Source organism: Eucalyptus grandis, chromosome 9 (assembly GCF_016545825.1).
Source record: "Eucalyptus grandis isolate ANBG69807.140 chromosome 9, ASM1654582v1, whole genome shotgun sequence".
In the NCBI taxonomy this organism is placed as follows: Eukaryota; Viridiplantae; Streptophyta; class Magnoliopsida; order Myrtales; family Myrtaceae; genus Eucalyptus; species Eucalyptus grandis.
This window is the reverse complement of record NC_052620.1, coordinates 6,409,086-6,422,667: the sequence shown is the minus strand read 5'-3', so window position 1 is coordinate 6,422,667 and position 13,582 is coordinate 6,409,086. Positions and strand designations below refer to the sequence as shown.

Sequence of the window (13,582 nt, the reverse complement as noted above, 5' to 3'; positions counted from 1 at the left end):
GCATGCAAATCACCTTATCCATGTGCATTGAATAAGACTCCAAGAGAGAAGTGAGGCCCTCAAGATTACCATGAAAGAGAGACAGATTCGCCAAATCTACACTAAGCATTTGACCACCCAGTACTTGCTATGGTTCTCTCTTGTCTAGGACTATATCTCACCAAAAAGTGCCTAACATCAGTATTTACCTGGTTTATCAACCAGGCATTAATCTCATTACCAATGATCATCTAGAATACGACCAACAACCGGTATAATTCCAAGTGTATGAATTGAAGAAATCCACTTCCACCGTACCATTAGAATGTAAATCCACATCTTCTCCAGATAGCCCCTTATATAGTCTCCTGAAATGCTCTCTGTAGATGCTATATCGGGAAACTTTTTTCCATCGCCATACATTCCAGCAACACTCATGCACCGCACTCTCTTATTCGACCAGTGTCTCTAGGTCAAATCAAAGATTCATTCAGTTTTGCTCAATATCACAAGAGAGCCAATGTTGATTTGAAAAGCCAACTCATGGATAAATTCCAACGATGAATCTATGAATGCTTTAGCACTTGAAAAATCAATGATACAACTACCAAATCAGAAAAACTGCCTGCTTACTTTACAGATCAATAACACGAGACAGCTTCTGAATCCTATTAAGTAAGAAGTCCCCTTGCTTTATGGTAGCTTGGTAAAGGGCATTTTTTGCATCTGGTCTGTTAGTTTCCAGGACACCGGCAACTTTGTCTATCTTGCAATGAAGCTTTCCAGCAGCAATAAAGCGAGATAATTCTCTGTAGAAGGGTTTATATCAATTTAGGGGAGAAATATTCAAGAGAGAATAACCGCATATTTCAAAGACAGACAACGTCAAATAATTCCACCATATGAAAGTCAACTTCACATGACAACAGGACCAATCCTTAATATAAAGCATGATCAGAATTGTGATAACTTACGCATCAATGAAATCAACTGTTACCCCAAAAGCTTTCGCCATAGCTTCAATTGTAACACTCTTATAGGATTCGAGGAACTGGGAATAAACAACAGTTCTGACTTCCCTCATGTAATACCGGAAGTGAGGGTGCAGATAGCGATCCAATCTTATTTGCTCAGTCAGACCAGCTTTACAGAAAAACAGAAGGGGGGAAAAAAAGAACAGTGAGATTTCCACATCCAAACCGAATAAGAGTCCTATCAAAATAGGTTTAGGCAGAGTTGCATGTGCAATCCAAATGTCAGACACACATTATCAAAACAGAAGCAATAAGCTACAGTAATCTATGCCAGAGCCAAGTATAAAGGTTTATACAATCTATGATAAAGTTGAGCATGGTCGAACCAAGAAAATGTGAGATGTTTTTTGAGATTTCCACATCCAAACCATATTAAGAGTCCCATCAAAATAGGTTTACACAGAGTTGCACGTGCAACCCAAATGTCAGACACACATTATCAAAACAGAAGCAATAAGCTACAGTAATCTATGCCAGAGCTAAGTATAAAGGCTTATACAATCTATGATAGAGTGGAGCATAGTCGGACCAAGAACAAGCAAGATGTTTCTAGGAAAAAAAGTAGTAACAAAGTCACAGTCTATGGTAAAGTAACTCACCAAAAGCAGCAAAGAAAGATTTGTATTGACAATCATACAGAGAGTTCATAAATTCTGACAAATGGGGTACTTTTCCAATCACTGTCAAGATCTCTGGAGCATCCACAACCTGCCCATTACACAAGTACTTTAAATATTGACTCTGGAGTGCCAATCGGTCATAAAAGAGATATCACCAGGGGTGAAAATGGGAATTTCTAGTAGTTAAGATAGCTACCTTCTGTTTCAGGGAAACTCTATCTAATGAGATGATGCTGGTAAGAACAGTGTAAAACACAAAGGTGTCATAAGGGAATAGTTCATAAGTAGTGAAGGTTGAGATGGAATCCAGGAATAAACTTGCAGCCTGCTTGAAATTTCGAGTCGACAAGCAATACAATCCTTCATACACCTTCAAACGGTTTTTCCTTTCCCAATCACCTCCCTCTTCAAACAAGCTGGCGATAATTTAATCAAGCATTTCATTAGAATGTTAATGTATAACAAGCTAACAGGATAACGAATGCCATGAACACCTACTTCTTTGCTTTATCAATGCTTTTGGAAATGAGATCAAAATCCATGTAGAAGAAACCCAGTTGGAGCGTATAGAAGACCAAGTCCATCTTCTGCCCAACAGCCACTGTTTTACTTTCTGTTACCTTGAGCTGTTCCAATGCTTTTTCCTTACGTTCAAAAAAAGAAAATACCAAAATTACATTCGAATGGTGAAGAACTCCCTAAGTAACGGGAAAGGCAACTAGAACAGCCAAAACTTACCTTGTCACCAATACGAATGAAATACAAGGATTTGGCCAGGTGGGCTTCCCTAACTTCACTTTCGCCCAAGTTCTCTTCAGCATCAGTTATCCTAGGCAAAGGCAACCATGGCAACCCATCAAACTAACAACGGAACGCATGATTAGGGGATTAATTCAGTCTAAAGGACCACAAGATCAAGCCGTTAGACCATCGCTCGATGGAATTATTACGCATGCTGCATTACCAGCCACCACGTGACCAAACACCACCATGTGCCAAAACATGGTCTAAGCAAATCACTCTATCAGTCATAAAATCTATCTAGCATTATCAATCTCAATCTCGACATTCCCCAAAAAGGTCCACATTCAAGCAAGTATCCCAGCAGCAGATTCAGAGCCCAACAATGGAAATTAAAAGCGCAATGACTCTTCTCGAGCTCCATTGATCTCCACAGATTTATTATTGCACGAGAACCATACGAAACACATTCTCCATCACTAGAACAATACCGCACTCGAATCACGACGCGTCGTGAGAAAAACCCAAATCTCAAGAATTCTGGAACAAAAATGGGCAACAAAAGCTATGAATTTTCAACAAGAAAAGCGAGACGGGCGGGACTCACTTCTCGTCGAGCTTCTTGAGCTCCTCCTCGATGCGGGCGCGCATGGAGTCCAAGAGCCCCCGATCCATCTCCAGCAGGGACTCCGCCGCTAGGGTTTCGTACAGCGAGGCCATATCTGAGAAACGCGCGAGAACCCAACATCATTCGCGAACCGGGGAACCCGAAAACAAGAGAAAGAAGCGATCTTGAACGAGGGGGAAGCTCAGGGAATCGAATCGGACCGTCGGATTTGATGGAGGCGAGGACCTCGTCCTTGAGGCGGACCTTCTCGATGTCGGGGACGCTGGGGTGCTTGAGGAGGAAGAGGCGGTGGGCGAGGGCGAGGTGGGGCTGCTGGGATCCCTCTTCGCCTTCCATTTTCGCAGATTCCGACGACGACGACGATGCAGGAAGAGGAAGAGGAGGAGGAGGAGGAAGAAGAAGACGAGTCGGGAGGAGGCGCTTGAGGCTTCTTCTTCAGCTTCTTGAGTTTGAGGAGCAAAGGTGACTTGCGCAGTCGGTTTTCTCTCTTTGCCCCCTGGATTTTTCTGCTTTTCATGTTTCTGCCCCGGTTTGTGGAAAAAATTGCGGACTCGTCCTGGAGGATGATTAGGGTTAGGCCGGACATTTTACTCGATGGACAAAAAAATGACCATTTTTGTTGGGAGAAAATGATATAAATAGTTCGTGAACTTTGACTCAATATGCAGTGTGGTCCTTGAAATTTTTAGATTTTTGGTACATATTCAACTTAGTCCCTGAAATGTATGAAAATGTTTAATGTTATCTATTCATATAGTTCAGGTACTAAGTTAAACAAGTATGAATAGCCTAGGGACCTCATTGGATAAATTGAGAATTCAAAGATAATATTATATATTTGGCTAAAGTTCAATGATTACATCGTACATTAGACTAAAGTTTGGGAACTATTTGTGTGATTATCTTTTGGCCAAGAGGTCTTACATGGCAGCTGACGTGGCTTGCTGTGCTTGTGAGATGAGTTGGCAAGGAACTTTTAGGCCGGACTTTTTACTCAAGGGACAAAAAAAATGACCACCGTACTTCTCTCGGAAGAAAATGGCATAAATAGTTCGTGAACTTTGACTTAATATGGAGTGTGATTTTTGAACTTTTAATTTGTTCTATATAATTTTTAGACTTTTGGTACATATGCAACTTAATTCCTAAACTGTATGAAAATACTCAATGTTATTCATTTATATAGTTTAAATACTAAGTTAAACAAGTATGAATAGTCTACAGACCTTATTGGATAAACCGAGAATTCAAAGATAACATTATATATTATGCTAAAGTTTAGGAATCACATCGAATAAATTAAAAATTTAATGATTACATCATACATTAGGCTAAAATTTAAGAACTATTTGTGTGATTATTTCTTATTTTGGCAAAGAGGTCTTACATGGCAGCTGATGTGGCTTGCTGTGCTTGCTAGATGAGTTGGCAGGGAACCTTTTGTCTTTAAAAGATGGAGAGTTCAAAACAATGATTTCGAGTAAAAAGTAAGGGTTAATACCATTGAAAATTACAAATTAATATACTCATAACATATGTTGCTTGATATTGATATTCGCTTTACAGAAAATCTCAAACTAGGGGAAAATTATCGAAAAAGTCTTAAATCCATTCCATTAGTGTCATTTATTCCTAAACCTTATGACCTAGTGTTAATTCAATCATTCTAGTTAATTTTGGCTGGATATTCCTAATATGGATGTCATGCTTACATGGCACGGTCGACATTGATATAGACAACTGAGAAGGTAAAGTAACCAATAATGGGCTGACCTCATCATGTTTGAGCGATTGTCTAATGACCTTGTCCACTCTATTGACCCTCACAGCATGGACAAAGGCCGATCGATGCTCATCGGTCTTTTTCTGGTTCAGCTAAATATCAAGAGAGGGTTAACGGATCCTCATTAATGCTCAGGTAAGGGTTAGCCAGTTTAACTATGGTTGAACGATGATCATCGATCTTTTCCATCATGGTAAGGAGGCGTGCTAAACCTAGTCGGTGGCCTGGTGGCCCCTTGGCCTACCATCGTGTACACATCGAAATTAGCTCGTAAATATCAGTAGTAACGCAAAAACTTGATTGCATAAATTGAACGAATTAAGATGATTGACATGAAAAGAATTGAGGGCTGAAAGTGAAAAACCTGCACACACACCGAATGATTTTGATCTATACCATCTGTGCAATCTTTTCTATTGATCAGGTTCGACAACCCCATCAAATTGCGCATTTCGTGCCAACAAAAAATACCTACATCTCGATTCGTCTCAATGAATCGTGCTATGCAATTGCTTGGTAATTAGTCATACAAAGTTGCTGCAGGATTTCACTGCTCAATAACACATACAGCAGTAAAAGTTCTCCAGTTGGACTCACGGAGCCAAACCTGCACTCATTCCCTTGGTTATATGTCACGAAAGTTATGGCTTAAATCAATGGCATGACAACATCCATGGCCCTCACAGAAGAAACATAATGAACATCTCAGGACAATTTGAGCATATGCCCTATACACTTGCAGTATCTGGAAAAGTATCACAATGACTTCATCCCTCCGCCTGTTGAACGAAGTCCAATTGATGGTCATTTTCATGAAACTCAAGTCACTCTTCCCAGAAGAAGGTGCCATGAGACAGTCACTCATCCTCAAGAGACTTTGTCAAATTGCAGGGTCACAGCAAAAACTTCAAAATATGTGCCAAGGCCCATAACAAGGCTCTTTCTCAGTTTGATGAACACATCCACTTTTTCATGGTGCATTTTGGTTCGGTGGGCCGCCCGGGTCGCGAGGCCCTCGCCCAGCCGCGCGAGACCCGGCGGCGGTCGGGTGGGTCGCGCGACCGCGACCGGTCGCCCGAGGTCGGGCGACCTCAGGCCCCTCGGGGGTCGCGCGACCCTCGCCGGAGGTCGCCCGACCTCGGGCGACCTCGGCCGACGGCCGCCCAGGCGCGGATCGGCTCGCGGCGGCCGTCGCCCTTCGCCGGTCCGGCGAAGGGCTACTCCTTTCCATTTAAAAAAATAAATAAATACGGGGACAATAATGGAAATATGAAAAATTAATAAGGATAGTTTAGGAAAAAAATTCTAAACTGGCCTTGGGCTTTCAAAAGCATTTCGAGGGGAGGCTTTCATTTGAAAGCTCCTTCAAGGAGGTTGCCAAACACCCCATTTTTGGGTGAAAGAGCTTTGGGGCGTGGATGGGCTTTCTAAATGCCCATCCAAACGCACCCAAGTATTTCTAAGGGCTTTCGGCCTCAAAGTCTCTTGAAATTGACAACTATTTTAAAGTAGAAAGTCTTTCAAGTAAAAGTACCAATGCTAATAGGGACTGGGATTTCAAAGATTTTAGCCAAATCTTGAAACTTATTTTTTTCTTTCCAGAAATATCCTCACTCATTCTTCAAATTTCTGATTTTGCCTTCGTTATTATTTTTTTTTAAATGCCAAAAGAATGCTGAAAAAATCAAATATATATAAATGCTAAAAAAATTAAATATATTTTGGTCTTTTAAAAAAATTATTTGTATATTTGATTTTTTTAGCATTATTGTCAAAATTTATATTTAAAAAGTTGCATACATTATTTTTTCAATTTGAAACAAATAAAAAGTAAAAATTCGACGAAGGGTTGGATCTTTTTTTTTTTAAAAATATATATAAAATGTATTTGATTTCTTAGCATTATTTTCAAATTTATATTTAAAAAGTCGCATATATTATTTTTCAAATTTAAAAAAAATAAAAATTCAAAAATTTCAATGAAGGATTTGGTCTTTTCTTAAATTATATATATGTATTTGATTTTTTTAGCATTATTATGAAAATTTATATTTAAAAAGTTACATACATATTTTTTTTTTTTTCAATTTTAAGCAAATAAAAATTAAAAAAATTCCGATAAAGGGTTTGGTTTTTTAAAAAAAATTATATATGTGTGTGTGTGTGTGTGTTTAACTTTTTTAGTATTATTATCAACATTTATATTTAAAAAATTGCATACATTATTCTTTTCAACTTTAAACAAATAAAATTAAAAAGACTAATGTTAATCATCTAAAGAGCTTTTCAAATATGTTTTCTACTAAACGGTATTTCTCTCGAAGTTACTCTATAAAGTATAGTTTACCAAACGGCATTTGCATTTGTCTAAAGTCCATTAGGTTAAACTACTTTGTGTTTTTCTAATGGACTTTCAAAATGCTAAACCAAACGAATGAACCACTCTTATAGAACTGTTCAGGCCACTCTGTCTAACAAAACCACAAACCACAAGTTCGTTGTAAGAGATGGTCCAGCAATCTCAAAGAATCTGAGAGAGAGAGAGAGAGGATGGATTTGGTTTATAATGTCATTTCCACAAGTACAATAGTAAAACAAGAAAAAGGCTCTGACTTGTTTGGTGGGATCTATCTTCACAGAGTTTGACAATTTACTATAACAATTACCAAAATGGGAAGGGAAGCTCGATGTACGAACCTCATTTGATACAGCAATGGCTTGGAATAGGAGGTGAACAAGAAAATCAGAGCGACCCTTAAGGCTGAGGTTGGCTCATTTCAGTGGCTTTCTATAACTCAGAAACAAAATTAACGACGAGAAACTGAACTATCATGTAAAAGAATTATTCCTGTTATTCCTCTGATAAGAATTCTTCCAAGATACTCATGATCTTGACACACCAATTGCAGTAAATTGGATGTGTGCCCAATAAAACGACTCCTTCAAAGAGACGATTCTTGGTATACGCCTCAACAACCCTTTGAACCCTATTTAGACCTTATCTTCTTGTTCGGTGGACTCTAGGAGGCTTTCCTGCTTCTGGCTTTTGTTGCTCTGACTTGAGAAGCTAACGCGTTCCTTTCCTCCAGGTTTGGAGGAGGCGTTGCCATACCAAATCATCCCTATCACGGCAACAAACATGCCCAATACTACTTGCATATTGAGACCCTCTTTCCCAAAGAAAACGAATCCTAAGGTCAGGACAAGTATGGTCTTCATGTGACCAATCACTTGGAAAGACACGGCTGTGAACCTGCCTATGCAGATGAACTGACTGAGGTTGGTACCCACTGCTATGGTACAAGAGACGATCAAGAATGCCTGCATGATTAAGCATGTTTAGCATACAATCAGATGTAGAGATAAGAACCGACACACTTGCATGTATATGATGAAAGGAGATGTTCCAATATAAAATTTTTCCAGAAAAGTGTAACCCTGGGCTCTAGTTCTTGGTGACAAAGTTACTAAATTAGATCTCTTGAGCAGGCTTGCTGCCATATAAATGTGATTACCTTGCAGAGGTAACAAAATCATTTTCATGCACATTTTGATGAAACCATTTAATTTCCTCCAGTAACTCTGTCATAAAGATGACCAAAATGTTAAGACTATCTTTTACCACTGCACAACTGGTTGCACATTCTCAGATTGCATCAATTTGATGGATAATTAGAAACATAAAGCATTGAGAGAATGCAGATTCAAAGAGCATCATGGAAAGTCAATCACCATATTAGAATTTGGCCCAGTGAAGGGAAGTTGCACTTTCGAAGCTGTAGTACTGCAGAAAGATAGGTCCAGCTCTGGTATTTTCTAAAAGTGACTTCAACATGGCTTGACCGGTCAAGAGGTCGTACAATGCACTTAGATTGCCAAAACAATAGTTACAGGCAACAATCCCATCCATATTAGATTTTAAGAGAGCCATCCTCAGCATAGCTTGGTGCCAAACATTGGGCGGACGGGTTGTGGGTGGTCAGAATCAATTGTTCTAGGAGACCTAGATGACTAGGTCTCAGTCATTTTTAATAAGTAGGTAGAAACGGCCCAGTTTATTTACAACCGCGTGGATGTCAAGATAATTTTCTTTAAAAAACTTGCGCTGTCTAATATATCATTTAAATAAAGACAGTGAACAAAGTCAGAAAACTTACAACAGATGTGGTAGAGTACTGGTAGGCATAAACTTTTTCACCGGTAAACATGTAGTCGAGAAAGGGACCTACTATAAGCAGAGAAGTTGCCTGCACTGGAGCTGTGTGCCCCAATAGATTAAACGAACCTATTGAATACTTTCTTTGAAGAAAGTGAACATACTGCAGTCACAATGCACTGAATTAGGAATTTTCCAAGTTTAGAAATTTGTGATGAATAATAGTTGGAGCAGTCTCTGTAGCTACAGCAAATTATACTGATTTACGGAAATGCAGTTACTGTGCTATGATTTGATGCCATGTCCGCGAAACTCATGTGAAGAGTATGAAAACCATTCTCTATGAGAATAGATTTGGAATTAGTGTACTAAATGTCAAGTGTCAACGTGACAAGAATTCTTCAGTGAAGTTGGCTTTTACTCACATATTGCTGTAGAGCAGTGCTCCAGACTGCTATAAAGGCAGCTAGAAAGCCCTTGAAGTTGACACTGACATCAGTGACGGTACAAAATGCCACCCCAAGGAGAACGACTACAATGCTGAGCTTGGTATCCCTCGAATACCGCACCTGGTCCAAGACGACTTCGAGAAAACAAGACACTGGTATCATGCTCAGCTTTGCAATCTGAAAGGAGAAAACAAGCATGCAAGTTTTAAGTTAAATATTTGTCAACGCCACTATCAGAAAAGCAAATGGATTCTGGTACAATTCTCAAAGACTTACCTGGTAAAATCCGACAGAGTTCCACATCAGACTGATGTTCATTCCAACAATGGAGAAGTTGGCGAACAAAACAAATTTCAAGATCTCACTCACTGGTAGATTTGTGGGCTGAATATAACCAAGCCACCTAAAAACAAGTGTCATCGTGGTTGTTGTGGCAAAATGAAGACCGGTTAAAGTTGTGGCTGCAAGATACCAATCAGTAACAAGACTGTTAGCATACCATGTGTAGAGTTGTCAAAGAAATTGCAGTAGATTACTCCTATAAATTAAGCATGAATCATTTTTCTTGCTTCTCACTGCTCTTTGTTTTTCAGTTCTTCCTTCATTAAGGGGAATCTCAAACTTAAGAATACAGAGCAAGTGATTTCAATTGATTGAAAATAACATCATAAATATAGCAAATATCTATCTCATTAGTATACTTGATTAGAAAAGAAGATACAAGTGTGAGGAAAAATTTTCCCGACAATTAGTTCATTCTATGCTCTCTGTGGAAAAGGAACATTCATTTGTCTATCTAAAAACTGAGTTGCCACGAAAAATTAAAGAGATTTGTTCACTAGTAAAGTCTTCTACTAAAATGTGCATATAGAGATGGTTTTAACCATTCGTGTGTCATGAAACAATGCCATGAGAACTTGAGAGCATACACATTTAGTTGGAAGAAACAGACAAAAAATGGGGAAACTAGCCCTGCAACCTTGCCCTCACAAGGTAAACTTGAAAAAACAAACGAGGTGCAGAACCTTTTCCAAAAGGTGCAAAGAGAACTTCAACTAATTCATCACAACCTTTGGCCTGACAATAGCCTTTAGAATCCATGTTCTTTCTGTTTATCATGAAAGATGTGAGAAATTTCCACAACTGACTGCTAAAGCGAGGAGAAGAAAAAGTCCATTTCCAGATTGCTAAATTTAGCCATCTACCAATTGAATCCTCAGGTTTTATAACAGCCATTGAGGTAATGAAAAAGTTCATCCTGGGATGCCCATTAAGTTAGGTAACATGATCAGAAACAATGATCTGACTGCTACAAAAGGTAACTGGTGCAAGATAAAAATTGACCATGAAATTGTTTGGACCAATCAGAATAAATTGCAGTTTGAAGATAAATGTAGTAACATTTAAGCTCCACAAGAGTTATCATTGCGATGACTAGTCAAGAACTTTTTGGGCAATTAGAGCTAGAACTCCAAGTCAACAGATCTGCAACCTAATAGCACAAAATATAAAAATTCAATCACAGGAAACTTCCTTCAAGGGAAAGGACTAAATCAGAAGAATCTCAAAGTCAAACACAGGGCTTGACCATCATCTTTCAAGTTTCCTTCAATGATATGCAACATAAACTATTTGATGTGAGTTAACCAAGAGTTAGTCCCCATAATCTGCTAATCATGAAGGAAAACCAAATCCTCAAACTTGCATTCAAACTAAAGAGGATATGGTGATGACCCATACAAGGATCTAGCTGAGCAAGACAATATCATACACCGATTTGATTTCAGAAATAGGTAAACCTTGTAGCCTTAGTCTTGCAGAAAATTATTCAAGCAGACAAGGTTGAATAGCAAGTGACATTAGATCAACCTTGTGGGATGACCTCTCACTTATTTAGGTGAGAAGGCAGGTAAAAATATGTAAAACGGGAAATGAAAATATGAGACAGAAACTCTTGAAAGCCAGAAACCCATATGACCACTCTAACAGAATAGAAGGTTGTCAAGATGGATACTCTCCAAATCAACAATCATCGAGAGTATTGCATAATCAGAGATAAGATAAAGGTTGATCTTCAATAAAAGTTAATCCCAAGCTTATATAAATTATTGATTTGATGCAACCATGATGATGCTCATCTCATAATCATACTAAGGACGTACCAAATCTGAAACCGTATGCCGCCATCAGAGCTTTATTAACAAGAATTATTCCTACAGAGGTGACAATGTTGAACATCCATGCTGCTGCATCAACAGCAGCCTTTTTATCTGCCTTAGTTGACAAAGACATGTTGTTCTCTCTCCTTGAATCACTACTGTCACTGCCTCTCAACCTTCATTAAAATCGAACACTGCAGCGTGATGTCCAAAACTTCCTTATCTGCACAAAATGCAATTTGGTTAAGACAACACTCCTCAAAAGATGTGGTTCACAAAGGTCAAACGGCCACTGCATCAGAAACAAAAGCACATAGCTTTAAGGAGATTCGCATACTTTGCGAATTTCCATGTGTCACTGTATATGATTCACAATGACAAACAAAGGATTACATGGAGGGACAGAGCCACAGAACTTGCTTTTCCATCTGGGAATTTACAAAGGAATGCAGAAACTCTTGATAGTGTCTCGGCAATTGGACTTCACTTCCTAAAGAGGATGGTCATTACCAATCAAATGTCACTATGCTTTAAAGACCAAATATACTCCTCTTATTTCGATATCCATAAGCAAAAAGATACCGATACCGAAACCGAAATCCATCAGTCGCCGAAAGCATGAGCAGTGATAAAAAACAAGGCAACAACACAAAAGCAACCTAATTTGATTATCCGTGCTTCAAACGCAAAATTCAACATCCAGGCTCAAAATCAGGTGAGATACAGCCAAAGGCAAGTCCCTGTAACTATAAACTACCAGAAGTATAGAACCCACCAACACAATTTCCTCAGGACACCCATGAAACTCAAAACCAGGTCCTTTCTTTCGCCAATAAAACAGAAGAACCATGTGGGTTTTTGGGGGCAAACCTCTTGAGAGAAAGCTTCAGAGAATGTCGAGAGGGACTCTATCTCCCTGCGTGTGCCCCTTCATGCAAATTCCAACGTTAATGTAGAGAGATGGAGGACGCCACGCAAAAGCGTCGACTACCCTTTGCCGTGAAATTCAATGCTTTTCTTGAATATTGAAAAGAAAAATTTAATTGGAGCACAAGAGAGAGAAACAAGACGTGGGGAGAGAGAACGAATGAGAAAGACAACACCCCTCCATTTTATATATCCACGGAAAGATGCGAATACCATTTTCTTCCGACTCCCATCACAAATTCTATGCTCTTCTCAAGACCGATCTGATTTCTTGGGTCAATACCGTGATATGTGGAGTCACGACGGAAATAAAAAAATTCGGTGGGTTCGTTGAACTTTGAAGCCAGGAGTGAGATTTAGATCAGAAATGAGGTAACTTTTCTTCAGGAAATCAGCGAAGGGACTGATTGGTACTTGACTTTTCCATCGTTAGCCCAAGAAAAGAAAGAAACCAAAGCTGCCAACTTGGGCTGTGTACAATTCGAAGTCCCTTTCTCTCCCTGTCCATCCTAACGTGCCTTAAAGGGCTCATTTGAATTCCCATATGCGGTAATCGTTGGACAGAAAGAGAGTAAATCTCGTCGGATGATCGCAACATCTTCAAAGTTTTGTGCATCAGGAGTGATGACCTGTTATGCCATGAAGGTTGAGGGACATGAAATTGCGCTCATGTTTCTTCTTTAATCTTAGAAGTTGCGTAGGATATGGCGATGATTCCGATATTTATTTCACACCAAACGTGCCTTAAGAGCTCATTTGAATTCCTATACGTTCTTAAAAATCTCTAGGGAATGGTTCATCGGTAGTCGCCGGACAAAGAGAGTAAATCTTGTTCACTAAACGTCTTTAAAGTTTTGTGGGTTGAAAATTATGACCCTTTATGCCATGAAGATCGAGGAATATAAAATTGCACTCATGTTTCTCCCTTAATCTTAGAAGTTGTGTAGTGTACAATGACGAGTGTCGATGATTCTGATGTTTGTTTCATCCACGGAAATGAACAGCCGAACACAATAAGAGACAGAGAAGATCGATTCCTCTGTTGGATTTAGGGAAATCCTGGTGCAATTTAAGGTTCAGGCCGGCGCTTATGGTCTTGAGTCCTG

At 39.2% G+C, this 13,582-nt stretch overlaps 2 protein-coding genes across 4 annotated transcripts; both read right to left on the bottom strand.

Annotated features, from left to right (window-relative positions):
- Positions 1-268: 268 nt before the first annotated feature.
- LOC104418185 (26S proteasome non-ATPase regulatory subunit 6) lies at positions 269-3,469 on the bottom strand. The gene is made up of 8 exons (XM_010029450.3): positions 3,203-3,469; positions 2,982-3,096; positions 2,372-2,462; positions 2,132-2,277; positions 1,830-2,049; positions 1,613-1,721; positions 954-1,122; positions 269-788 (listed from the first exon to the last, which is right to left on the bottom strand). The coding sequence occupies exons 1-8, from the start codon at positions 3,336-3,338 to the stop codon at positions 614-616; spliced, it is 1,161 nt and encodes a 386-aa protein (XP_010027752.2). The 5' UTR covers positions 3,339-3,469; the 3' UTR covers positions 269-613.
- Positions 3,470-7,316: 3,847 nt separating this feature from the next.
- On the bottom strand, positions 7,317-12,905 carry LOC104418184 (UDP-rhamnose/UDP-galactose transporter 6). 3 transcript variants are annotated; one of them, XM_039302153.1, is made up of 7 exons: positions 12,420-12,905; positions 11,553-11,772; positions 9,667-9,851; positions 9,367-9,567; positions 8,943-9,104; positions 8,301-8,367; positions 7,317-8,106 (listed from the first exon to the last, which is right to left on the bottom strand). In XM_039302153.1, exons 2-7 carry the CDS (start codon positions 11,680-11,682, stop codon positions 7,853-7,855), a joined length of 999 nt encoding a protein of 332 aa, XP_039158087.1. In that variant the 5' UTR covers positions 11,683-11,772; positions 12,420-12,905; the 3' UTR covers positions 7,317-7,852. The 3 variants fall into 3 exon arrangements, with proteins under 3 accessions (XP_039158087.1, XP_010027749.2, XP_010027747.2); XM_010029447.3 differs by lacking the exon at positions 8,301-8,367 and having other exon boundaries at positions 12,325-12,892; XM_010029445.3 differs by lacking the exon at positions 8,301-8,367 and having other exon boundaries at positions 12,420-12,891.
- Positions 12,906-13,582: the final 677 nt, after the last annotated feature.